The following is a 27,425-nucleotide window of genomic DNA, read 5'->3' as shown; positions in this document are numbered from 1 at the left end:
TTTACATCTATGATGCATTTGGAATTAATTTTTGTTTATGGTATGAGGTGTTGATCAATGTAATGAGAATGGATAAATCAGTCAATAAGAGTGTATAGAATGACATGTGCAAAGGGTGGATGGAACCCAGGAAAAGACATAAAGTCAAAGCTTCAAGAATCAGAGTTGGGCAAAACAGTCACAAGGCATTGTCGGAGAAGCGCCAGGAAAATTCTGGAAAACCAACACTGTGTACTTAGATAAGCAAACAGGACTTTGTCTTGGATGAAGTCACTAGTGACCTTACGAAGAGCTTTTACAGTAAAAACAAACCATTCTGACATGGGAACTACTACATCTAATCAACTGCTCTACAGGAATTCCCCTTGTGGAAGAATCTGGGTGAGGTCTGAAACCCGTGAGCATTCTGAAAGGTCACTTTTCTAGGTTCAGAAGGGTCTGGGCTTCCCCACCCTGAGGATGACTGAGGCAGATCCCAGTCATGCCCCTTGGGGCAGGCACTGTGGAATTAATTAGGTCTCGGGGTCAAACCAGAGGAATCACTGCCCTGCTGGGAAATCAGAATCACACTCACGGCAGAGCTGACACCTCACCAGGGAGGCGGCTGTCTAAACTACAGCAGAACAAAAAGGCGGGAAGAGAACTCTGCAGTCGGGCTATCCCCGGTCAAAGTAGGGAAGTCCCTCCCACCCGCCACCCCCTCGTGGGTCTGGAGCAGGAAAGGCGCAGGGCTCTACCTCCCAACTTCGGGTCGCGCTCCGGAGCGAAGAGCTCTAGCACTTACCCGGTCCTAGGATGGGGATGTAGAAGCCACTGACTTTGTCCTTTTCCAGAAGCCATGGGGCTCTGGATGCACTCCCCACGACTGACTAACCTTTTGCATCCGTGCCCCAGCAGCCTGTAGGTCATTACTGACCCAATGGGGACCAGACCTCCCGAGCTTTCAATCCCACCCACAGAAGTGCGTCGTAAAGTGTAGTAAAGGCGCCGGCGTTTTGCGGCTACCGTAAGTGAAGCCGGTGGCGTGGGTACTGGCTCCGCACAAATCCGCGCCTTGGGCAGCAGTTTCTACGGAAAGGCGGCACTTAGCAATTTGGGGAGAACAGAGACCCAACTTCGGATCTCCCAGCGGGTAATTGCCCGCCCCTAGGTTTGTGTAACAAGAGAAAAAGCGGGGTAGGGTTGTTAAAAAAACAGTTATTCCAATCCTTATTTAAGGGGCCTGAAGTAAGGTTCTCAAACTTCACTTCTTGCGACATTGCTGTTCCTTCTCGTGCTATTGTGGTTTTCATCTTCGTGTTCATCATTAGATTTTATGTATCCTCTGTGTAGCTGACAGTTGTTTTTCTCGTTCACTTGTCCTGCAGTCTCCCTCCCCCTGGACTTAGAAATGCTTTACCTGATCGGCTTGGGCCTGGGAGATGCCAAGGACATCACAGTCAAAGGCCTGGAAGTTGTAAGACGCTGCAGCCGAGTGTACCTGGAAGCCTATACTTCCGTGCTTACTGTAGGGAAGGAAACCTTGGTAGGTGCTTAAGGTTCTCCAGCCCAGGAGGAAAGCTATGCAATAGCTGATTTTCATTACACTAAATGAACCAAATTTTCAGGATCCGTTTGTTTAAACTCTTTAAAACACCCCCCCTCTCATTAAGGATCTGGGGGATTATACACCAGCCAAGTAACTTGGGAAAGGAAAGGGTGCTTTGTCTTACTTTGCAAGCCCAATTTTGTGGCTTTCTCCTGTAAATAGGAAAGGAAAGTTATTGTACACTCCTGAGGATAGTTAATAAAAATCCTTCAGTTCGTGAGATAGTCAAGAAATCCTTTCTGAGTTGAGTGTTAATGAGGTGCTGACACAGCCTTAATGAGTTGGTTATATATTCAGAAACCAAAAGCTGAAAGCTTCCTCCTTTGAAGTATTTCCATAGGGAATGGTAATTGCGTTTCTGTCTGTATCTATCCAGACAGGTTTTAAATAGACACCTCCCAGTAAGGCTTACACTCATACACTTGTATATATTGAGTGAGTCTGAACGTAGTAACCATAGCATTTGTTAGTGTATCATACATTTAGCTGGCTCTCATTAAGGGCTCAGTAAATTTTGGAGGAGGGGTTAAGTTCAGGTTCATTATTAAACTCCGAGTACAATGTAAATTAAGATGAAAAGATTGATGGACAGGTTATAGGAAGAAGGAGAGGATTCTAGAATTGTCTGATCAATCAAGTCTTCCAAACAAAAAAGTAACCTAGAGAATTTCAGGTCTTATATCCTCTCAGATTCACAACCAGACACGGAAATATTATTTATATTTTCTCCATTATTCAAAAGTTAATTAAATTAGAGACAGTGAATCCAGGAAAGAGTTTTAATTTTGGTATATATAACTTGAATTTCTTTAGGTAATTTTTGTGGATAAATTATGATCTTATATGTCTTTGGTATAATGTATATTATACAAAGAGTGTAAGCTATGATCTTTGTTATCAAGTGGTTCATGATTCATCTATGTTACACCCAGGAAAATTAAATAATAATGGAAGATTTAAGTAAAAATTCATCATGGCAGTGGAAGGGAGAAACTATAAAATTATGTTCTTGGAAAGAACTTAGATGATCTTATTTGAGTCAGCATTCTTGCTTTCATCAACTAAGTAGCAGAAGCTATCTTGTTAAATAATTACTAGGTATTAATTGCAATTGGAATACATGTAAGAGAGAAGATTACTTCAGGCTGTGAAGGTCCAAGAATACTATGGAATAGGTGGAATTTGAGCTGTGTTTTAAAATAATGCATCCTAGTCTTTGTTTTGTTTCTTTTGTTTCCATTTACATCATGGTCCAGATGGAAAATGGTAATATTTGTACAGCTCTGCAGGATAAATGGAGGAAGCTGCTCATGTCCAAAGGGAACTAACTTTGGGGCCCCAGCTACCTGCAGAAAATAGATCATTAAACTCAGCTTGTCTATGCCCCATTTGTAGTACACGTGAAGTTTTGCAGTCAACCAGTGTGCTGTAACTGTGAGCAGTCTCTTTTCTATGTTCTTTTTCTTATCTGTAAAAGGGATACAAATAGTGCCTATCTCATAGAGTATGATAAAGATTAAATGAACTGTACTACATACGTTCTTAGGACAATGCCTGACCATAGAGTGAGCCTACTTTAAGTGTATTATTACAAATATTGTTATTATATATGAGATTTGATAAGGGGAAGAAAAAGCATTCCTTGCTGAAGAAAAAAATAATTGTGAGCAAAAGCATGAAGGAGGAAAGCACAGTATTTGCTATACTTGTTCCTGGGCATCACTGAAATAACTTTCATTTTCTCCCAGTGTGTCTGTTCCCCTCTTTTCTTCCTAACCTACTTCACCTGGATACCAGGTTACTATTTCCTTGTCATATCAAACTGTTGTGTTTTGGTAGTAGAGGGACAGAAGAGAAGAGTGAAGGACTTTGCATTGAGAAAAATGAGGCCATCACCTATGGCCTTTATTAGCTTCCCATTTGTCCATACCCTAAATCTGAATCTACCTTCCCTCCAGCCTTGGAAAATGACTTGTAAGATGAGGTTCTCTTCCAGTTCAAGATTAACTCCATCTAGATGTGTGTTTTGCAAACCTCTTCCTCCCCCTCCCTTGGGAACCTTACTCCCATAGATTATTTATGTTCCATCTATATTAACATCCTTCTCCCCTCAGCCTGAAACCATATTCAAATATTGTCCATTTTGAAAACCCCTTTAAAAAAAAAAATGTAATGGGGAACAGTGTGTTTCTCCAGGGCCCATCAGTTCCAAGTCATTGTCCTTCAGTCTAGTTGTGGAGGGCACAGCTCAGCTCCAAGTCCAGTCGCCGTTTTCAATCTTTAGTTGCAGGGGGCACAGCCCACCATTCCATGAGGGAATTGAACCAGCAACCTTGTTAAGAGCTAGCGCTCTAACCAACTGAGCCGTCTGGCTGCCCCTCTGGAAGCTCAGCTGCAGCTTATTGTCTTCAACTTAGGTGTGGAGGGCGCAGCTCACTGGCCCATGTGGGAATCAAACCAGCAACCCTGTTGTTCAGAGCTCGCGCTCTAACCAACTGAGCCATCCGGCCGCCCAATCTCTTCCCTTTTTAAAACACTTTTTTCATGAGAATTAGTCGTTTGATTATATTGGGGTGTTTGTGTGTGCATGTGTTTCTCTTTAAAGGAGACTTTAAAATAAGCATACTGTTGTCTTAATTAGATAATGAAATGTTTCTTAGGTTAGAATAAGTGATAAATTAAACATGGACTGATGCATGATAGAAGTCTTGGGGACAGAGTGGGGTTTTCTGTTAAGTCATTTATAAAATATTGGATAGGATTACCACTAGCATTAAGCTAGGTAGAGCATGTGATTTGATCTTTAAGAAATGTTATACGTTCAGAAAAAAACATTTCCTTTATTTTTCAGTAATCGTGTGTGTTCTCTTAGATATGTGAATATAAATGTTCTGTAACTACTAAGTTTCCTGGGTTCTTAAGGTATATAAAAATTAACGATTATGAAAATTATATGTTAAAAGTGAAAATAAAGAGGACATTTTTGATATATAAAAACATTGTCATTGGGAACTTCTCGAACAATAGTCTCTGAGAAGATTTGCAGAGGAAAGGAAGGGATCTTTATTCACATTTGAGGAGCAGATTCTGGTTAAGTATTATGAAATAATTATCACAGTTGGAATGATAGCCTTTATCTTTAAATACTTAATCATTTGTCCATTTAGTCATTTGCTTGACAAATATTATTGAATACCAGATACTTTTTCATTTCATAATCCTTATAATTTTTTATTTAAAATTATAATCCTTATAATCCTTATGACTCTAAGAAACTTGTCAATATGTAAGAAATAGTATTATTTGTCTATGCATCCACTTTTGTTATATTTGAGTTACATATTACTCCATAGGAAATCAGTCATAAGATTCATGAATAATAGCTTATAATCCTACCACGTGACCACTAGCATATTAGCTCCCTCTCCATACTTACACGCTTCCACACCAGTTAAGGTCAGCTCCTGGACCTTAACTTTGTTGTCTGGAGTTCAACTTCAGGGGACTAGTTTGTATGGAGGCTTCCTATATATTTAGAATTCTTTTTATTCCCCCTGCGACTCTGCCTTCTTTTTTTTTTAGCAGGAACTAGGAAATACAGTTTTAAATTAGTCTTTCTTGCAATTATATAGGAATATTTGCTGGATCTGTAAACAACTAAATCTTCATTTTCTATTTCTGATTGAATTTACTTCTTATTTTAGCTAGTGTCCCATAGATTTTTCCCATGGAAAATTTAATAAAATCCAAACTACCCTGTGTGTTTATAATTATTATTTAATATACTTTTTCTGCGTTTCTGAAGCAAGGCTCATGCATACATATTCTCTGTTCATCTTAGTGTTTTGCCTGGTCTATTGGACCCAAATTTAGAGGTAAATTAAAAATGCCAAAAGCCTCAGATGTTAGGTCTACCTCCTCTTGGGATATTAAGATAGCCCCAAAGACAGAGTTTAATTGCAACATGATACAGAGTGCTGGCTCATTGATGAGTTGAATTCAGTGATCTGTATTTGGATGGTTGCCAAGATTTGTACCAGCCCCAGACAAAGATTGGGTGTGTGTGTGTGTGTGTGTGTGTGTGTGTGTGTTGAAATGGTCACCTGCTGTTTCATTTTGATATTGGGCTTACATCTACAGGAAGAGTTTTATGGAAGAAAATTGATTCTTGCTGATAGAGAAGAAGTGGAACAAGAAGCAAATAATATATTAAAGGATGCTGATATCAGTGATGTTGCATTTCTTGTGGTTGGTGATCCATTTGGGTAAGTCACAGCTGATATTTTGAGTTTTAACTGTGTTTACTTAGTTTTTTAAATCATAAGAATTATTCTGTTAAATTTAAAACCTTTTACCTGCCGGGTCTTGATGAGGGACTCTGCTGACCTAGGCTCTGTCTAAAATTTTGTGCTTTAAACTTTTATTATCTTTGATATTAATGAAGAAAATCTGCTTGGCAAGGATGTGATTATATGTATCACATTGGTTATCAAGTGTCAGCTTTAAAGTTTGTATCCTTGCTTCTGCTATTCTTTTAGAAGGTCACTTAGGCCATCAAATCACAACTGGTATGTCATTATTAAATAAGTGTATTACATTGTCAAGAGTCATACCTGCCATTTGTTTTACAGGTAAATTGCAAGTATCTTCTGCTTCCTTTGTGCTAGATTTTTTTTTCTTTTTTAATCATCTAATATTTAGCAATATTTCTGTCACTATACTTGTCTTGAATTTGTCGTCTATTAAGCCTCAGATTTCAATTTCTTATATCCATTGGGAGCTCTGTTCTTCCTCATTATTAAAAAGATAGGCTTCTACTTGTGTGTAGTCAGGCATCATCAATCTGTAATGTCAAACCAAATAGAAGAGTTCTTTGTCTCCAGCTGGTCAGCTGGTGACCCAAGATTTATGTCACAGATTTGAGGAACATAAGGACAATTAAATCACCATGAGCCCACCACCAAGGATGTTTTTCAAAAGAATGGTGTTATATGTGTATGTGTCTGTCATAAAGGAAGTAATTTCAGTCAATATGGGATGCCAGGGATTGTGTATTATTATTATACTTGGCTGCAAATGACATGGGATAATCATACATTTAAAAATATTTAAAAGGTTTGTTTTAGACTCTGACATTGTTTTCTGTAAAAGTAAGTCTTCCTTTAAAGGAAGTTTCTGTCTTCCTTTTTTTTTTTTTTTAAAGCCACAAAATAGTAAAATAAAGTAAGGCTAATGAAAAATCCTATGTATATAAAATGTCTTGGAACTCTTGTAGGATTTTCTCATTATCACACTGACTCCTGCCAAAATCCTGTGTTCTCTATAGTGACACCTGAACTACCAAACTTCACAACTTGATGGTATGTCAATTCTTAACAGTCACCTAAATGAGTACTCTCAGAATCACTTTTAACGTGGCATCCAGTCACTGACAAAATCCAATAAACCAGTGCTACTCAAAATGAGGTTTGTAGACTGGTGCTAGCCCGCAAACTTACCAGTCCATGATGAGGTAACAGAATTTGAGAGTAACCATTTAGAAACTTTTAAAGCAGTTTAAAAAAGTAATTTATCTCTGCTGACTCTAATAATTAAAAATTTGGGACTTATATTTTGTATTATTTTATATTTGATTTTTCTTTTTTAAAAATTTAATTGGGGAAGTAGAACAGGAATTTATTGGGGAACAGTGTGTACTTCCAGGATTTTTTCCAAGTCAAGTTGTTGTCATTTCAGTCTTAGTTGTGGAGGATGCAGCTCAGCTTCAAGTCCAGTTGCCGTTGTTAGTTGCAGGGGGCGCAGCCCACCATCTCTTGTGGGACTCAAGGAGTCGAATCGGCAACCTGTGGTTGAGAGCCCGCTGGCCCATGTGGGAATCGAACCGGCAGCCTTTGGCGTTAGGAGCACAGAGCTCCAACCACCTGAGCCACCGGGCCGGCTCTTGATTATTCTAAGAGTTAATTTTTATTGCACTTTACACAACTATTTTTCCATGGCAATTTAGTACTTAAGAAAATATTGGCTTTTCACTAGGTAGTTTGAGAAGCACTGCTGTTGATTTTTTTTTTAACCAGGTTTTTCATATCTTTTTATTCCTTTCCATTCTGACTGCCACTATTCTACCTAATCCAAACTCTTATTATCATATACCCAGTTTAGTGTAATAGCCTTTTGCCTGGTCTAGACTTTTCATTCATTACCTATGCTGTGGTCAAATTCGTATTTGTAAACCCACAATTTGAAGGGCTCCAGATGAAAACATTATTAGCTCCATTATTGGCCAGACATGGACTGTCCAACCTGCCCTTGCACCTGTGTCACTCTTGTACCACAGTGGAAGGGAGAATTCTATGTAAATGAGAAAGTTGAGGCCCAGAAAAAGGGCCTCAACGCTGTTACCGTGTTTCCCCAAAAATAAGACCTAGCCGGACAATCAGTTCTAATGCATCTTTTGGAGCAAAAATTAATATAAGACCTGGTATTATTTTACTATAATGTAAGACCAGGTATATAATATAATATGATATAATATAATATAATATGTGTAAAATAATATATAGTAAATAGTATAAAATACTATATAGTAAAAATTATTTTACTATAAGACTGGGTATAATATAATATAATATAAATAATATAATATATAATATAATATATACTGGCTCTTGTATTAATGTTTTTTCCAAAAGACTCATTAGAGCTGCTTATCTGACTAGGTCTTATTTTTGGGGAAACACGGTACTACCCTGCTCAAAAACCTTCAGTGATTTTCATGGCCTTAAGTCTGTCTACTTTTTCCTTTGACTACTATTTTCTTTTTTCACTATGTCAGAGCCAAATTGTACAACATTGTCATTTCATAAGTGTTTGGCAATATTTGTCCACCATGTCTTTGCTCATACTTTTTTTTAAAAAAAACAGACTGTTCTTCCCAGTTCTTTCTTCCTTTCTTTGTTTCCAGTTTTATTGAGACAGAATTGACATAACAGCACTGCGTAAGTTTAAGGTGTACAGCCTAATGGCTTGACTTACATACATTGTGAAATGATTACCACACAGTATGTTTAGTTACTAGCCATCATCTCATACAAAAAAAGAAAATATTTGTTTCGTGAAGAGAGCTCTTAGGATTTACTCTCTTAACTTTCAGATACACATACAGTGGTGTTAATTATTGTCATCCCCAGTTTCTATTTAGTAAAATAGATTCTTTCAGACCCGGCTCAGATGGTACCTCTTCCATGAATTCTTATTTTATTCAGGAGTAAGTGCCCCCACCCCCACCCCTTTTTTAACACATAGGCAATTAATTTGCCCTGTGTCAGTGACTAATCATGCATAATCTTGTATTCAGATTTATGTAATAATTACTGTACTACAGTGATTTTTTATTTACCCACTGGATTACTATTGGGATATAGTAATTGGGTATATAGTGGTTGGAGACAGGATGCTAGGGAATGTGTCAATTTTACTTGGGCCTTGAAGAATTAGAATATGAGTGAATTAAATGGATAAACCAGGAGGGGAATACAGAATTCAGCAAGACACTGAAACTCTTTATATACAACAACAACAAAAATATCCTTTGTTTAATTTTAAAGTCTATTTCTACTTGCTTGAATAAAAAATTTAAAAAGTAAAAATTATTTAATCTTAAATTTTTTTCTAATATTTTAAAAATTGTCATAAAGTATACAAAACATAATATTTACCATTTTAACCATTTTTAAGTGTACAGTTCAGTGGCATTAAGTACATTCATATTGTTGTGCAGCCATTACCACCATCCATCTCCAACAATCTTAAGTTCTTGAAGAAGGTAATTGAAAGTCAGTTGATGTAGTTTTCATCTTGGCCCTTTTATTCCAGATTATTGAGCGGAAGTTAATCACATAAAGAATGTAAATGCCTCTAAAAAAAAATACATCAATAGATCTGACTCAGTCATGTGGGAGATGACTGCTTTAAGCTTTCTATCCCATAAAGGTCATCATTAAACAAATTCTAATGATGGTTCCATTTTCTTATTCTTTATTTTAATATGCTCTGTAACTATATGTTTTATAATAAATGAACACAATTTTTTATCCTTGTTTATGTGCCTTTTCTTCATGGCACACACATATACAAAAATATGCCTTTATTCACTTGTTTCCTATGTGCCTAATGAGGTTATTTGATTGCTTCCATTCAGTGTAATGCATTTGAACAGTGCTTGGCACCTTGTAACTGTCCATTAACCATCATCATGATCATTAGTCAATTTATTTCTCCTGTACAAATAATGCTGACATTGATGGCGTAATGTATATTTTTCTTTTCCTCTCCTCCCACTTTCCCATCCCACATTTTGGATTGTTTTCTTATGATAGATTTTTCAAAATAGGTTTATAATACCCTCCAAAAAAGAAAAACGTTTTGAACATGGACATTTTTAAGCATATATTGTCAAGTTACTTTTTCAGAGGATTGTACCAGTTTACAGCAGTGCTCCCAGTAGTTCATGAGAACATCAGTTTCACCATATCATTGCAAACATTAGTGAATTTTCAGATCATCAGCCGTACCTCTGTCAAATACGGTAGTACTATATCTGCAAACTAATGTTATAAAATAAAGTTTAAAATATACCAAGTCTTATACATTTAAATTGGTCACCTTCATGTTCTTTATTTTATTGACGCCATTGATCAAACCATTTTTGAATCTCCTCTTGAAACTGCTTTCAGATCAATTCCAAGTCACAAACATGTTATTAAGACAAATTTATTACTGTTTCTGGACATGTGGCTCTATCCACAGTCGTGTTTGTGTGTGTGTGTATGATTGTGAACAGAGCCACATGTCCAGAAACAGTAATGTTTGTCTTTATACACACACACACTTTCCCAGTCATCATAAATGAAGCATTTTCATGAGCCCCAGGCTGGAAGAAGTGCTCAGTAGTGGTTTAAGCCTGTTTCAAACCAGTTTTTTCTTTTGCATGAAGCAATATAATCTAAGTAATCGTGATGATTAAATACCATTTGTCACAAATTTTTATAGCGGAAATCTGAGGGGCTTATTTAATCACATTTATGTCAGTTTCACAGAATCAAATTGCTTTGCTAGGTCATTAAATCTTCATAGTACACCAACCACATCTGGTCATTTTAAATGAACTTGTGATAAAGAGAGAAAATTTTAAACCAGTTTTTCTTTCTGCTCATCTGTTTAAATAACTCAGCAAGTAATTAATTCAGTTTTTCTTAGTGTTAAGGAGTGGAATTCTGTTGAAAGTGATATTAAAAACATTTTTTACAACTGACATACCATTTTTTACAAGCTTACTCTAAATCAAATTAATGGTGGTTTCTCATACTAGTTTTTATGTTATGTGTGTGATTAAAAACAGGCTTCCCTGGTGGGCGTTTGTTAATCTGTTTCTGACTGCCTCATGGGGTGAAAGCCCTTGATCTTCCTACTTGGTATGCATTGACCAGTTCACAGGTTCTGCTTGTTGTGCGAGTTTCTCAAACATGCTAATGTTGCTTTCCCCAGCAGGGCCTGGAAGTTTCATCAAGGGGGGGAAGGCCTCTTTAATAATGCAGTTCTAAATTGATGTGGTGTTACATCTCACAGTATCTGTATTTGTATTTACATATATTCTCTCTCCACCAGCCTATCTAATTATAATCATTAGATTTAGCTCAAAAAGGAAAGGCAACGGGCAGAATATACACACACATACACACATTCTAATTATACACAGGACAAGGTTATAAATAAAATGACTGCTAGACAGACATAAAACCCAACTAAGATTATATCAGAACTCATATAAAGGCAAAGATTGACAGGCCATGAAAATGTTCTGTATATTCTGCCACGTTGTATTTCAAAATACAAAAACAAAACCTTCAAAATAGAGCAGAAATAAAGAAGTGGGTCTAGTTGTGCCCTAATTTAGAACTCTAGAGCAATCATTTTAAGAGTTTAAAGGGGCCCTGAGACGTAAAAGTTTGAGAATTACTGCTCTAGAGTTCAGTTGCTGAACAGATGTCTTTGCAAGTATTAACAGGACAAAAGAGCAAGTGAAACTTCCTTATCTTCTGTAGCTGCCAAGACTGGTTTAAGAGTGTGACAGGTGCAATTCAACATTGTGAAGACTTACACTTTTGTTGCCGAGAAGCCCAGAAATGAGGAAAGGCAGTGTGAACCCTTCGATTGACTTGAACTCATGAAATATTACAGCTTTACTATCTTACAAAGTCAGTCTCGGCTCCTCTAACCGAACCCGATATTTTCTCTCTACAGGGCCACAACACACAGCGATCTGATTCTGAGAGCAACAAAGCTGGGAATCTCTTACCGAGTTATTCACAATGCTTCCATAGTGAATGCTGTAGGCTGCTGTGGTTTACAGGTAATACTACCCAAAAAAGTGGTTTGTAAATAGTATTTAGTAGTAAAAATGTTTTATTTTTCTACAAATTGCAAGTAGATTTTATTACATTTCATAAATTACAAGACATGTTATACTATGTGTGTACTAAATTTTTTAATACTGAATTTTTTTATAGTAAGTTTTCCTGTAACTTAGATGTTTCCCCCCTTATTGCAATAGACCATTGAAATTTAGCTAGAGAAAGATTTTAATCTTATATGGAATTGGTGCATATATAAAAAGGAAATATAATTAAATTGGTTAAGTATTCCTAAACCCTTTTCATATTCTTCCAGATAACCGACTTTTCATGCTGAGGCCGTGTTTTTCCATGCAGTATCATTTTCTGTGCCATCAGGGCATTGTGATACAGCATTTCTTAAAATAATCTATAAAAGAGTCAAAAGCCAGTAGTAGTAGACTTTTAAGCCAATTTTGTAGTTATTGATGTATAAAGTTAGTTATTTTTAACCCAGTAATCTTGGTTCTGAGGGATTAAAAGAGCATTCTGTTAACAGTTTCCAAGATTTTCTTCTGAGTTGTTGACATTCATTTCCAAGTTTTGTATTTGTGTTCTAATGTTCACACAAATATGATCCATGGTAACTGTGACTGTGCATGGCCAGCAGTGGTTTTAAGACTTCATTGATTGTTAAGACACCTTCTTATTTCAGATATATATTATAATAGAAAAAAAGTGTGCATCTCAGAATCTATGAAATAAGAGAGTCCTCAATATGTCTTCCTGGGATCCATAATTTAAAATAGATATTAATAATACGAAGATACATTAGCATTGGATACCAATGCCATCTGTAGCTTTAAAGGGTCTGTGTTTTCTTTACTACCTAGAAGGAGTAGCCCAAATTAGTTGACTAATCCTGGCCATCATCTCAGAAATATTGCCTTTGGGTCTGAAGAACCAGAGAAAATGTAAAAATAATTCACCTTTCAGTATTTACCACTTGCTCTTAGTTATTACATTTAAGTTGGCAAAGAATTTTGCTCTCTGTTTTGTCTTCTAATAAAATACATACTTACAAAAAAAGCCTTGCCAATTCAAGTCTTCTTTGCACTGTAAAACCCGTCTAAACATTTTTGTCGTTCAGAGTAAGTTTAATGGAGTGTCTCTTCTAATCATTATCTTTAACTCTATTGATGTTCTATTTAAAATTTATTTGGAAAAAACTTTTGACACTAAAAAGTATAGCGGATTCTAAACTAGGTGAGTTCTAAGCATTTCTTCTGGAAGGAAGCAAGTATTGGTGGCAGTGAGATGAGTTAGAACGCTGTTAACGTCATTTGGGCAAATAGTATTGAGCGCTCAAACTAAGATAGTGGGAAAAGAAATGAATAGTCAATTACTAGATAAATTATAGAGCTAGAATTAACAAGAATTGGCATATGGTAAGATGTCAGGAATGAAAGATACTTGTTAGAGACAAGTCAGGCAATAGCTATTTCTAGGTAATTGCTTACTGTCATTCTAAATATTGCCCAAGATTTCCCACCCCTGTTCCTTTTCTCATACCGTCTCAGTCTTCCCCCATGTGCAACTTCCCCAATCTAAACCTTATCCATCCTTTAAGGTTCTGCTTATATCCTCTCTCTTCAGAAGTCGCCTTCAGGTGCTCTGTAAGTGGGGGAAATGCTGAATTCTTATAATCCTTACAGTCTGTCTTATTTTTGATGATTATTGTCTGCTACCTGATATTTGTCTTTCCTGTACATCTTCTTACTCTAACTAGATAATGCCTTGTATATGATCAAGTGGATCATTTTGAGTTGTTTTGTTTGTCTTCAATAGATAAAAACATGATCCAATACCAAGTTAGATAAACTACTTTCTCTATAACTTACTCCAAGTTAAAACAAAATAAAGTGTGTATTGACCTACTGTTCTTAGAAAAAAGCTCATTTGTAGTCTTTAAATTTAGGTTTGTATCAATCATATATGGTGGATAAATGATCACAGCAAGAAGGATTACTTATAAGACGGTCAATGCTTAGGCCTCTGCAACCTCAGTTCTCATCACTGTATAATTTTGCTCATTTTTTGTGTAGTTTACTGGTAAGTCCTTGGATTGTGAAATGCAAAGGACTAGTCCTTTTTTTTTTGAGGTACTGACATCTAAATGGTGAAACTGTTTGCATAATGTTCCAGATTTCATTGAAGATGTTTGCAACACAGCCATGGGAACAGTTACTGTCAGAGTCCTAGAAAGCAGTGCTTATGTGAGGTTTTCTTTAATCCCCCAAATTAGACAATTCAGAGATACTTTTGCAGAATGGTTCAGCTAATGTTTATATGTGATTAGCATCTCAGTTCATTTAAATGATCTGTCCCTTTCTTTTTGAATGAAAAATTTATCTCTTTGATTATATTTCCATGGCTCTTAAAACATCAAAGACCCATTTGAAGTATTTATATATGGCTACGTATATCGTTTTCTTCCATAGTTTTCCCTTAAAGATCTTTTTATAGAGTAATACTAATATTTCAAAATCTGATCAGAGAGGCCAAGTCCTTTTTAGACTATAAACAGTTGAACTTGTCAGAATTAAATCATAAGCATAGTTTCAAATATTTGGTAATATTTTTGAGCTCACTCCAATAAGGAAAGTAGTTGGATTAGAGCGGGACACAGCATTTTAGAGCATCTTCATCTTGTTATTATAAACATCACTGTTATTATATCATCAAATCCCTAACATGTATTCTGTGCAAGGCACTGGGCACTGTACACACATTATGTCGTTTAATCCCTAGACATTATTAGGTTTATCGTTATTGTACCTGTTTTGTAGGGGAGTTCTCCCTGAAAGGCAGGAAGGTTACTTGACTTGTCTGTGATCACCCAGCTCGGAAGAACCAGGTCCGTGACTCCAGAGCTTCTGCATGCGTGTGAAGTAGAAGAGAGACTGCTTACTCCATGAGGGCCTGGGCTCTGCTTTGCTCCCCACTTTATATTTGTGCCAAGCATGATGCCTGGCACATAGAGGATGATCTGTAATAAACATTTGTTAGATAAATTTGCTTAGCAAAAGCCCTCAGCAGGACTTTTTAGACAGTTTTCAAATGGACTTTGGGAATACAGCCCATTGGCAGTTAAGTTGGAGGTTGGAGATTATAGCTGTATGAGGAACATGATGAACCTACTTTGGGAACTCAAAGTCACTGTTACAAGTGTCGGTTACTGTTTTTAAGACCTCAAAAACAGAAAAGTTGAGCTTCTCTAGAAAAAGAGGGACGGAAGACCCTGAAGCTCCATCTTCTCTGTTTCCTTCCTGTCTGCCTCCCCTTTACCTCTTGTAGCAGCTTTTGAAAACAGATCTGGGAAACCTTAGGATGACAATCCCTTCTCCAGACCAGTTTCTTCATTTTTCAAATGAAGACCCTTAGGCTTAGAAAAGTTAGGTGATTTCCTGAAATCACAGTTATTTCAATCACATGGTTCATCTGTGGCAGAGGACTAGACGTGATTTCCAATCTCGTTCTTTCTAGCTCTATTATAAATTCTTTTAAGCACTGTTTAAATTGAATAATTAAATCTTTCCATAACAACTTTAGTTTTATGTTTTATCATATATTAAGTCTTTGGGAAAAAATGTCCTTTGCACAGTGCCTAGATAAGAACTAATATTAGCATATCCCTTCATAGTTTGAATAATATTTTACATGTTATTTGATTCTCACAACCCTGTGGGTAGGAAAGACAGTATGTTATCACTGTTCTTGTTGTAGAGATAAAGACTTAGAGTATTGTCACACGGCTAACAAGTTGTACAACCAGAATTCAAAGTTAGATTTTCTCAGCATAGGATTTGAAGTTGGATTCACGTAAATGAACTGTACAGCCAGCCTGGAAGCAAACTGGAACCAAGCAAGCTTCTCAGTTGTGTGCTCGTCAAAGGGGGTAGGTGGGCCACTTGGGGAGAAAGGAGGAGGTTTGAGAAAAGGCCCTATCCTTGGACTCGATAGTGAGGGAACAAACAGTGGGTAAAGTAAGGGGGGAGGTTTTAAGAAATGGCCAGAGTGAGTACAGCATGTGTGAATTTTACTGAGGGTAGCATGATGGAAAGGAGTATGTCCTCAGACCTCAGTTTGAGTTTCTTTTTCATTACGAAGGTAGTTAACTGTGACCTCAAGTCAGTTGATCTTTCTGAGCATTGGTCGTCTCATCTGTTAAGTAAGGATAATAATATGTTAACTTTGTGAACCCTGCTCTCACTGCTCAGAAGGTTGTTTTTTTGTGTTTTTTTTGTTTGTTTATTTTTGGCTTTCTACTAGGTTCTTTCTATTTCAGCATATTCAGGCTGCATGACTAAATTATGAACTGGTTACATACGTTCCTATACTGAACGCAGAAATACGAGGAGCCTACTACTGAAAGGGCATCAGAAAGACACCAGCTGCTGTGGGACAAAGAACTTTTATTGCTTTTTTTAGCTACAGATAGGATTCCTAACCCATCTCAAGTCTGCGTCTCACTTTTTATTTTGGTTGTTATCTATGAAATAGTAGTTAGTGAATTGTTCCATCATTAATTAACGTTTTTATTTTTTCTAGTTGTATAAGTTTGGAGAGACGGTTTCTATTGTTTTTTGGACAGACACTTGGCGACCAGAAAGCTTCTTTGACAAAGTGAAGAAGAACAGACAAAATGACATGCACACCTTATGTTTACTAGGTGAGGGCTTGGGAGTTTCCTTAAAGTCACAATATGGACTTGTCATATTGTTCTCGATTTGATTTTGTGTTAAGGTGAAACCGTTCTGTGGGCCACTAGCTAGAGGTGAGAAAGGACGCATTGTTACAAGTTCTCGAATTGTCAGACCGTGTATACCCTATATCCTCCCATGATTTTCTTTCCTATTACCTTGTTTTATTTTTAAAATTTTCTCCCTGGCTGGGACTTTGTCTCACCCACTGTTTTCATCCTAATGTTTAGAGTTCTGGCACAGTGTAGCTGTTCAATAAATATTTATGGCAGTTAATTGATTGGAGTTTTTTTTAGTTTATTTTCTCAGACTTGGTCTTACTACCCTTTGACACAGAAAATCTTTAACTCTTGCTCGTTCATTCAATTCCAGCAAGAACACATTCCTTTTATTCCATTCACATTGACACTTAATTAATTCTAGCTCTATATCAGGCCATGAATGCATCTCTGACTTTTTTGGCTTGTGCCTCTAACCCACAATTAACTGGTATGCTATGTTTTCTTATTTTAGTTTATTGTGAGTGCAATTTAGAAATTCATTATTATAATTAATTAGCTTTATAGTTTTGTCTTTGGATTTTTCCACATAGAAAGAGGCCAATCTTAATTTTTTTGTAGTTCAGGTATATGCCACTGAGAGATTAAAAAATGGATTCATTGGAATTTAGATGTGTGTGTGTGTGTGTGTGTGTGTGTGTGTGTTTTACAACAGAACTGAGAGGTTTTAAACAGAGCAGGGAGAGAAAAGTCTTAAAAGGCAGGCTACCTGATAACTTCTCTATATATCCATAAAAAATGGAGGGAAGGGAGAAAAAGCAGCATTTACTTTTTGTGAAGCGTTGGAAAGGCAGTTAGAAAATCAGTTTACAAGTATTTATTGTTTATGCCCAATGTGGAAGTAGGTGCTTTTGGAATACTAAGAAAGTATTAGACATGGACCCTGCCCTTAGGGTTTTAAAATCTAGTTGGAATTAACATGTTGTGCGCATGAAAGTTTAGAGAACAATTAAGTTCTATTGTATGGAGACGCAGGAAGGACAAACCACAATTTTGGCTCTTGAACTCTCTAAGAGCTGCCTCTTTTCTTGGCTTTCCTGGGAAAAGACAAACAAAGTTAAACAATATATCTTTCTTGCTCCATTAACAAAAGCAGGAACAAGGTGTGAAATACAAGATACTATAATTCCAAATCCTCAAACCATAGATCTCATCATTTAGTCATCTGGAATTTTCATCATTTAAATTAGTACGTATTTATTGAATGCCTACTGTGGGCCAAGCCCTGTAGTAATTAGTGAGAATATACCATGGTAGGAAACCACAGAGAATTTTACTTGGTAAGATTAGACCGATATATATGATGTAATTAGAGGTTAATGAAATGTAACGTTAATTGTATAGATATTTCAAAGAATAAAGAGCATTTGAGGGGAAGTTAAGGCCTTATGAAGAAGTTGGGGCTTCTGCTACTTAGGGGCTGGATAGTTTAAGATAGTTTAAGGTGGGTGGTGAAGCCACATGAGCAGATTTCTTCAATAGACATCTATGGAGTATCTACTGGGAACTTTGTACTATGCTAGATCCTGGTTCTAAGATGAATAGGAGAAGCTTAAGCTTAATTCTAGCAAGCAGAAGTAGGGAAGAATAATTATGGTCTGTGTGAAGACGAGGAAAAAAATAAGACTGGTCTGGCTTGAGATTAATTCACTTATGTTTGATTACAAAGCATTTACCTAGAAAAATCCCCCCCAGTCCTCGTCATTTTAAAAATATAATTCTGTACAGCATATCATTAAAAAAGCTAAAAAATTGAAAATATTAAATTATAAAGTTTACTATCACAAATAACATTTCAGAAGTTCAAGGTGAATGAATTAATCAGTGTGTTGAATTTTTTAAAATCTGAAAATACCATTTAAAAGAATCTCAGTTTATAATACTAATTGTGTTGGAGGCCACATTTTCAATAACAGATGTGCATTTTCCCCTATATATCCAGATAAGTGGAAATACTAAATAATGATATTTCAAACCAGAAAAATACTTCCACTTTTGGTTCCAAGAACAATAGAAATATGTACAAGGAATTAATTTCTGCTATATTTTCCAAGCAAACTCTTTAGTATCCTTTATAATAAAAACTTAATAATCACTTAGGAAAGCTGTAAAAGTCTGTCACAAAGATCCCCTCAGTTGTACTATATTTATTTTTGCAAAAACAAACTTTGGCTGAACCATTTGTTTTCAGCATGTGGAAGAGGAAGCAGCTGTTGCTCTTGCTGTTGTATACTGAATTCCTCTGAGGATGTAAAGTGATTCTGCTTTTTTACCTTTTACGAAATAGTTCAGCTGAGCATCAGTGATTCAAATGTGAAAAATCAAATATTGGTGACAGTTGGACTGTCGGGCTTCATGAGAGTGTATTACATGAGTTTTAGCCCCTGTGCTATCTCTGTAGCCGGCGTCAGGGCTCGCTGGGAAAGCCCTGTTAAAAGTATGACTGTTTGGTATTAAAGTGTTTATTAATAAGTTATTAGTGTATGTCTTACCATTCATAAGAAAGCAAAAGTCTCTTTTCAAAATGTAGTAAGAATTTTCTTGTATTTATGTTACATGCATCAAAACTTACATTTAGTGCCTGCAAAATAAGTAAGGATAGGAACATAACAAAATTTTTCATTTGGGCCTGTGCAGTTAGTTACCAGCTAGTAGAAATGAACAAAGATGTTGATTAGCTGTTAGGTACTGAATATGCCAGTATTTATCTAACTCCTTCCTCTGTCTTCTTTTCCAAGAGGAAATTGGATCCTTTCAGGATGGTCTCAGGGCCAACCTCATGTTTGTTTTCTAACTAATTACCTTTATACAACCACAAGCTTCCATTCTTCTCTGTATTTCCAGTAACAGTGGCTATATTCAAGTGTGAGGGAAAACTGTCACAACTCTCAAATGAGCATTTTGGAGACTTGAAAAGAATGTTTCCCTGAAACTTAGCTTTACACAGGATTTTGGATACAGTAATTTATTAAATTAAAAGAAAACTCTTTTTCACTTCCTGCAGACATCAAAGTAAAGGAGCAGTCTTTGGAAAATCTCATCAAGTAAGTCTTACTCTGAGAATGCTTACATCTCTTTTAATTCCTTAAACAATTCAATAAATTCTACTTAAATTACATGAGTTTTAAAGATTGTTGAAAATCAGCTTTCATTACCAGTTAAAAATTAAACTTATGAAATGATAAGCAGTGTGATAGAGTGCAAATGGCAATAGATTTTATGGATTCATTACTGAGAACAGTGGTTGGCACCTACTACCTTATTTCCCTGAAAATAAGACCCAGCCGGACCATCAGCTGTAATGCGTCTTTTGGAGCAAAACTTAATATAAGACCCGGTCTTATGGTAAAATAAGACCGGGTCTTATAGTAAGATAAGACCTTATAGTAAAATAAGACCGGGTCTTAACTTATAGTAAGATAAGACCTTATGGTAAAATAAGACCGGGTCTTATCTTATAGTAAAATAAGACCGGGTCTTATATTAAGTTTTGCTCCAAAAGACGCATTAGAGCTGATGGTCCGGCTAGGTCTTATTTTCAGGGAAACACGGTAGGCACTCTGTAAATATTTGTAGAATGAATTAATGAATTGAGAGTCAGGAGACATGGGTTTGAGTCCTGAGTCTACCTCTGGTGATGTGCTCTTAGGCAAGTTATTTCCGTTTCTAAGCCTTGTTTTTCTCATATAAATAATGAGAATAATAATCCTTTTTTGCTTAGAGAGGCAATGTCTAATACAGTAGCTACTACCCACATGCGACGACTAGTGAGCACTTGAAATATGGCTAATGTAACTGGACCTGAATTTATAATTATAAATTATAATTAATTTGAAACTAATACTCAATTTAGTTATTGGAAGACTTTGAAGTATATTGAGAACAACTTTAATATGTAAACCTACTTGTACAACCATGAATTTTATGAAATCTAAATACAGATCAAGTACGTGTATTTCCAATGAAAATTTAACATTTGAATCAAGATGTGCTATAAGCATAAAATACCGGATTTCAAAGACCTCATACAAAAACAATCTCTATAATAATTTTTATAGGAGTAAATGTTGAAATATAATATTTTGGATATACTGGGTTAAATAAAATACTAAAATTTATTTTGCTCTTTTTAAATTTTTGTTAATGTGGCTACTAGAAAATTTTAAATTATATTTCTTTTAGACAGTGCTGACTCAGAATTGTTTTGAGATTCAGTAAAATAATCTATACAAACTGTTTTATAAGTTGCAAATGCTATGTTTTATTATGATCATGGTAGGCTTTTGAGTCTTATAGAGATAAACTGTCTTACCATCTAAGATTTTCAGATATTTACCACTTTAGTTTACGTTCTTAAAGGAAGAAGTGAAAAGTGGAATATGTGGTTTAAACATGGCAATGAATGTGAACATAGAACCTGATTAAGCTAGGTTATAGAACAAATTGCCAATTATTTTTAATTATTTTTGCCTAAGGTATTTCTTTGAATAAAGGTAACTTTGATTTAGACATTTATCTTTAAGTTGTTGGACTTTTGTTTCTGCCAACATTTCAGTGAGATCAGAGGGCAGTTGAAGTAGAACAATGAAAAAAGCTTAAGAAACTTTAGGTAAACAATCACTGTATCTGTGCTTTAGTGTATAATTAAGGTGGGTGTGATGTGAAAGCTTCAGACAGAATGTGGACCTGGTACTTGAGTATACTGGGGGACTACTTTTGTTAAGACTGTCTTATGTAATTTCATGGCTAAGAACAGTGTCATCTAGTGTTATTCTCACAGGGGAAGGAAGATCTACGAACCTCCTCGGTATATGAGTGTAAACCAAGCAGCCCAGCAACTTCTGGAGATTGTTCAGAATCAAAGAACACGAGGAGAAGACCCAGGTACTCAAGACCCTAACAGGGCTCAGATATTCCCTTTCTGCTGCATGGAGATGTGTATATGCTAGAACATCTGACACACAGATATACCACCACCACTGAGGCGAGAGTTGGTTTGAAGTAAATATGTTACTATATAAATATTTTGATAAAATACAGAACTCTAAAATTAGATTTGTCCTACAAAAATATGTTTATTCTGCTTTTTCTCATTCTCAACACTGAACCAGGGATAATATTCCCTAGAATAAAGACGAGAATTTATCCTTATATTCCTAGTATCTAGACATAGTGTGTACTATGTAATACAATGTTTATTGTCAGTAAACCTTTACTGAGAAGTTCTTAAATGAAACTGGCATTATATTCTGTTACAAGGTGCTGACTTCCTCTGCGTACCTACCTCCTGATAGAAAAGGTATATAAAGAGATTCTTGAGTGGCCATTGCTTATTTTATTCTCATTAGAAAGCTTTGTTAAAGTCACGAAACACATAATCTACAAGGGTGTTCTATATCATACCTTTGTACAGAGTTCCTCACATGCCTGCTTGTCCTCATATAAATCATTTGCCCCATTTTGATCATTGTTCAACCAGGACAGCTTTCCCAACTAAACAGTAAAACCATGAAAGGGTCAGCCCTTCAGCTGTTGCAAAAGAGTGAATAATAGTAAAGTTCCCTAATATTGGTTATTTTGAACTTTAAATTAATGTCATAATGCCCATTATTTATTAAGGGCTCTGTAGTTTACTAAATAACATTCATATCTATTATCGTAGCCTTATAACCACCATTTAAGAGAGATAGTATTCCACTTTTAAAAATAAGAAAAAAACTGAAGTTTGTCACATAGCTAATTAGGTGGCCAAGCATAAACTTAAATTTATGTATTTATCTCATTATCTCTATCTTTTTCTAGTATTTCTTGGTCAATGTGAACATATCTCAAGTACTTATTAAAATACAAGCATGTAATAAACATTGTTCACTCAGAATCTAAGATGAATGGTATGCAATTGTAAAGCGTATGGATACATGTAATTGTTGTTAAATCCTGAAAACTTAAACTAAGGTAAGCCTTTGTATTCTGAACCAGTAAAATTGGGAAGTACTACTTTATTTGTCAGGTATGACAAATGATTTATAAAAGCCTTAGATAAGATAATTGGTCCATAATGAGTGATTAAGGAGATTTAAGATTTTGGGGGTGTCTTTCATGTGCTTTTGGTACTAATGCTAGTTTTAACATTGGATAGGTTAATACATTGCTGAGCTGAATGGTGGTATCCTTTTTATTAAACAGCAGTCACTGAGGAGACACTGTGTGTTGGCTTGGCCAGGGTTGGAGCTGAGGACCAGAAAATTGCTGCTGGCACTTTGCAGCAGATGTGCACTGTGGATTTGGGAGGACCGCTGCATTCCTTAATCATCACAGGAGGCAGCATGCATCCACTGGAGATGGAGATGCTAAGTCTGTTTTCTATATCAGAAACCAGCTCAGAATCCCAAAGCATCGATGGACTCTGAACGTGGACATTTTCTATTTTGGATGTACATTTCAGTCAATGTGTTACATACCCATTTGTATAACGAATAGAACAGGTCTTTTGGTTTGCCTAATAAGTATCCAACAGGTGACTAAAAAGAAAGATGTTGACTCAACAATGTTTGGTTTCCTGTGGCAATGAGTATTTTCCCTCTGATATCATCAGTCGTTCCTGGTATTTGGCAGTTTTTCAGGATGTATGCACATGAAGCCGACCAAACTGGAAACTTGTAAATAGTCACCCATAAACACTCGTTTAAAAGCAGTTTTTCTTTATGAAACCAGTCTACACGAGGTGGGACTCTCTTCCTTCTTAAAAAGTCTGCTGTCCTCACAGCAGTTAATATTAGTGCATATAAACAGAGTTGGGAAGAATAAGTTCTACTTACTTAAAGCTCATCTGAGCACATGCCCAAAATGACATCATTCCAAATTGCCTTGTCTTATTCAGCTGACATCCTAATTATGTAGCTCATATTCTACTGTATTTTGGAGGTTATATAATTGTTGAATTATAAATGTTCAGCCAATCATGTAAGTTGCTCTTTGGTTTTAAATAACAACTTTCACATCCAAGCTGACAAATGGAAAACTTTCAGAGTACAAAATAAAATTTGACAAAATTTAAGTTTAAAGACAACAGTGGATTAGTCAAGATTCGTCATGTCACTTAACTCAGTTAATATGCCACTATATATGGATGAAAGTAGTCACGTTCTTCTTACTAGTTGTGAATAACACTCCATTTATTATATTTCATGACCACAGAGTTTTATACGTTTTGTTCCTAACATAAATAGCTTTCTTACCTACTAGTTTAGTTGGTCTAACTCTGAGGGTTTCCATGGCCTCAACTTACCTGACTTCTTTGCTCAGTAAATTTGTTGGAAGTTGAACAAATACTTCTCTACTTCCTGGGAGCACCAATTAACAAGAGATTATTTTGATTTATTTCATTGGAGGTAAAAGGTTGTTTACTGTATATGAAACATTCTATTTTCAAGCTATTGGACACAAAAGGGGAGAGAGCTAAGGACATTTAGACACCAGTTCTGTGTTGTTTTCTTTTGAGGCATTAAATCAAACATTTAAAGATTATAATAAAATGAAGGACTTCTGGTTTTTGGTAATGGTGGAATAGTTTGTAATATACAAACCCTCTCAATTAGGAACTTTGGACAAAACACAATAAATAACTGTGTAAAGGCACTGGGAAGTGACCAAAAGCAGGCTGAGAACTGTCCTTACACGGCTTTCCCTCTCAGGGCATTCCCAGTCTGTCTGGTGAAGAGTAGCTGGAACTCAACAGGAAGTGCAGTCTTACTGGCTTGAGGTGTCAGAGAAATTAGGGGCCGCTAGAGAAACTAAATTGAAGGAAATTCCCAGAAATGAGGGTGGCAGCGAGGGAGGAGTCTTTCAATCTGTATGTAATTTCCTCTTAAGTCTTTGGCTAATTCCTGAACTGTGCATGTGCAGAGAAGACTCCAGGGCACCTAGCGGAAAGCCATGGCCAAAAAACTAGGAAAGCTGAGCAGAGACTCCTGCTCTGTGTTGCAAGAAGACAAGAATTTCAAGGTTGAATTCTGACAAGTTAGAAGGCTTGACAAGCACCTGAGACCTTCCATCAAAACCCTAGCATGGCCATGTATTAGTAAACATTATGTCCCGGACTAAGGGTTTCTGTTAAAACTAAGGACAAAACCTTTAGCATAACGTAAAATCAAGCCTCCATAAAAACCAAGATGATCAGCCAATAATTTAACTGCCTGTTAGAACAAAGCTTAACACTTGTCAGAGCATGATAACAAAATGGGTCCCTAACATATCAATAATGACTAGAATATATTATGAGGCTTGCAGAGAAATAGGAAAATAATGTTTTTTTGTTTTGGTTTGTTTTGAAAGCACACAGTAGAAAGAGATCCTAGCATAACCCAGATACTGGGATTGACAGACGGGATTTTTAAAGCAGCTATTAGAACTATAATGAAGGATGAAAAGGAAAGGTTGTTAGAATGAATGAATGAAGATGGATGCTCTCAGCAGAGAAATGGAAACCAACCAACCAACCAAAAAACTCAAATGGTTGGACTTCACAGCAAGCAGAGTGCAGATGACAGATGAATAGAAATTACCCTGAGGAATAAAGAAAAAAAGAATGGAGGGAAGGAAAAAGCACAGAGCCTCAGTGCCATGGGAGCAATATCAAGCAATTTATATGTACAATAGATCCTTGAATAATGCTGTTTTGTCACAATGTTGATGAGAAAAAAAGCTCCATTGGCAGCTGGGGCCACGGTTTGGAGTTTGCATCTTCTCCCCATGTCTGCATGGTTTTTCTCCAGGTCCTCCGATTTCCTCCCAGAGATGTGCACGTGAGGTTAATTGGCTTGTCGGCATTGCCCCGGTAGGAGTGAGTGTGGGTGTGTGTGAGTGCCCTGATGGAAGGGAAATGTTCTTTCGATATGCTAAGCAGGGTGAGATCGAAGCATCAGTGACGAGGGTGATCTTTGGGATTCATAATATAAAGCTGCTTTTCTGAGCTGCGCCCTCTCCATAATCTCAGTACTTCTGGTTGCTTAGGCTCTTCTTGGTTCTCTGGCTGGAAACTTGTACTTATTCTGTGCTGTGTCTCCTACCTTCATTATTGGGCCTACATCCTGACCTGTGGAGAGATGACAGAGTTTAAAAAGCATGGGGAATTAGCTCTGCCCTTTGCAATCACAGCTCTCCCAAGTAGAACAATGCCCCTCTCTCAGGTGTAGCTCTCAGGTGTAGCTCTTGCGGTTTTCCAGAGCTGCTGGCCACCAGGGCGGGATTACCTGGGGAAATCTTTGGAAGCCAATGGAAGTTTTGGCTCCAACCAATGTAACTACAAATGTAGTAACTTTGTCTTGTAAAGTGGAATAACAGTCTAAGCTAACTTAATGCCCAGGGTGGGAAACAGTGATGACTAATCAGACCTTTTTTTATTTATAATTTCAGAAGTGGTTACAATATTTTCAAAAGTCCAAACCAAATGGCAGAGTTAACTGTACCTATGCTTAGATGCAAATCTGAATTTTTTGTTAACTTCTACCCTTTTAGAATACCATTATGTACCTACATTCAGGAAATACTTAGGGGAGTGCTTTTGTTTTTGTATTATTTTGTTTTTAATAACAATACAAACACTTCGGCTTTAGCAGGGACTGTCTTACAGAGTACAACTCCCTTTTGATTGCCTAAACGATGCCAGTGTCAACACATTTGAGTATTATCTTACTGCTATAATTATTACTCCTCTTGGTTACAAGAATTCATCAGGTAAAGAGGTGAATTGTTCATTTACATGTCGGTAGCGTGTGTTAAACCTGAACTTCATGGTAGATTTTTTTTTAAAAGCCTGGAAGTAGAGCTGGACGAGCTGACGGATTGTTTGAATGTGTTACAGTCCCATTACAAAGTACGAAATTGCTGTCATTGTATCTACATCTGTTGCGGTCCTGCTTGCTTCTCCCTGTCTTTGCTGTTTCTCTGGTCTGTTGCCACATCGTGGATAATGAGATTGATTAAGGAGGAAAGGAAAAATATTGTGAGTTTCTAAAGTTGTTCAGAGGAATTATTTCTATTTGATGAGCGTGTAGGGGACACTCAAGATTCCTGAGCTGGAGGACTGAAAGTAGACTTTTTGAGTATAACACATGGAAGCTTCTGGGGGAAGGAAACAAAAACTCTAGACAGATCAGGTAGTGAAATATACTGAAGTAAATAACTTGCCTAAATCTGTGTGTGAACAGAAGAGGCTGCTCTGAGGGGGTGTCGATAAGCCACTGTAGACTTTAATTAGGTTAGAGGCAAATTCCAGAGAGCAGAGGAAAGACAGGGAGTCCATGGCCGGTCAAAGTCCAGTATGCAGACGGGCCACCAAAAGGTAATCAGGAAGCCAGGGTAGGGGAAATGTTTTTAAAAGGCCTGGGCAAAAGTCTGATTCAGCAGAAATTTCTGGTACTTCCGGCCAAGCCCAGAATTACTAGGGGGGGTGGGGTGGGGAGGGAGGGCCTGAAGTGGTGGTGGCTAGAGCTGGGCGTGGAATGGATGGGAAGCCAGACAGCTCTTCAGACTGTGTGCAGTCATTAAGGAAGTACTGGAATAAGACGGTGGGGGTACAAAGGTGAATGTAACAGATTTCAGAGGAATGAAGAGGACTTAGTGATAG

At 36.7% G+C, this 27,425-nt stretch overlaps 1 protein-coding gene across 3 annotated transcripts; it reads left to right on the top strand.

The window, feature by feature from the left end:
* Positions 1-307: 307 nt before the first annotated feature.
* Positions 308-24,333, top strand: DPH5 (diphthamide biosynthesis 5). 3 transcript variants are annotated; one of them, XM_033092823.1, is made up of 8 exons: positions 308-381; positions 1,368-1,525; positions 5,729-5,853; positions 11,888-11,996; positions 16,588-16,708; positions 19,803-19,842; positions 21,579-21,682; positions 22,985-24,333. In XM_033092823.1, exons 2-8 carry the CDS (start codon positions 1,391-1,393, stop codon positions 23,206-23,208), a joined length of 858 nt encoding a protein of 285 aa, XP_032948714.1. In that variant the 5' UTR covers positions 308-381; positions 1,368-1,390; the 3' UTR covers positions 23,209-24,333. The 3 variants fall into 3 exon arrangements, with proteins under 3 accessions (XP_032948714.1, XP_032948713.1, XP_032948712.1); XM_033092822.1 differs by lacking the exon at positions 308-381 and adding an exon at positions 999-1,132; XM_033092821.1 differs by lacking the exon at positions 308-381 and adding an exon at positions 1,004-1,150.
* Positions 24,334-27,425: the final 3,092 nt, after the last annotated feature.

The sequence above is a fragment of the Rhinolophus ferrumequinum genome, chromosome 22, assembly GCF_004115265.2.
Source record: "Rhinolophus ferrumequinum isolate MPI-CBG mRhiFer1 chromosome 22, mRhiFer1_v1.p, whole genome shotgun sequence".
NCBI classification, from domain to species: domain Eukaryota; kingdom Metazoa; phylum Chordata; class Mammalia; order Chiroptera; family Rhinolophidae; genus Rhinolophus; species Rhinolophus ferrumequinum.
Note: the sequence above shows the minus strand (reverse complement) of the source record. Positions and strands in the feature narration are given on the sequence as shown.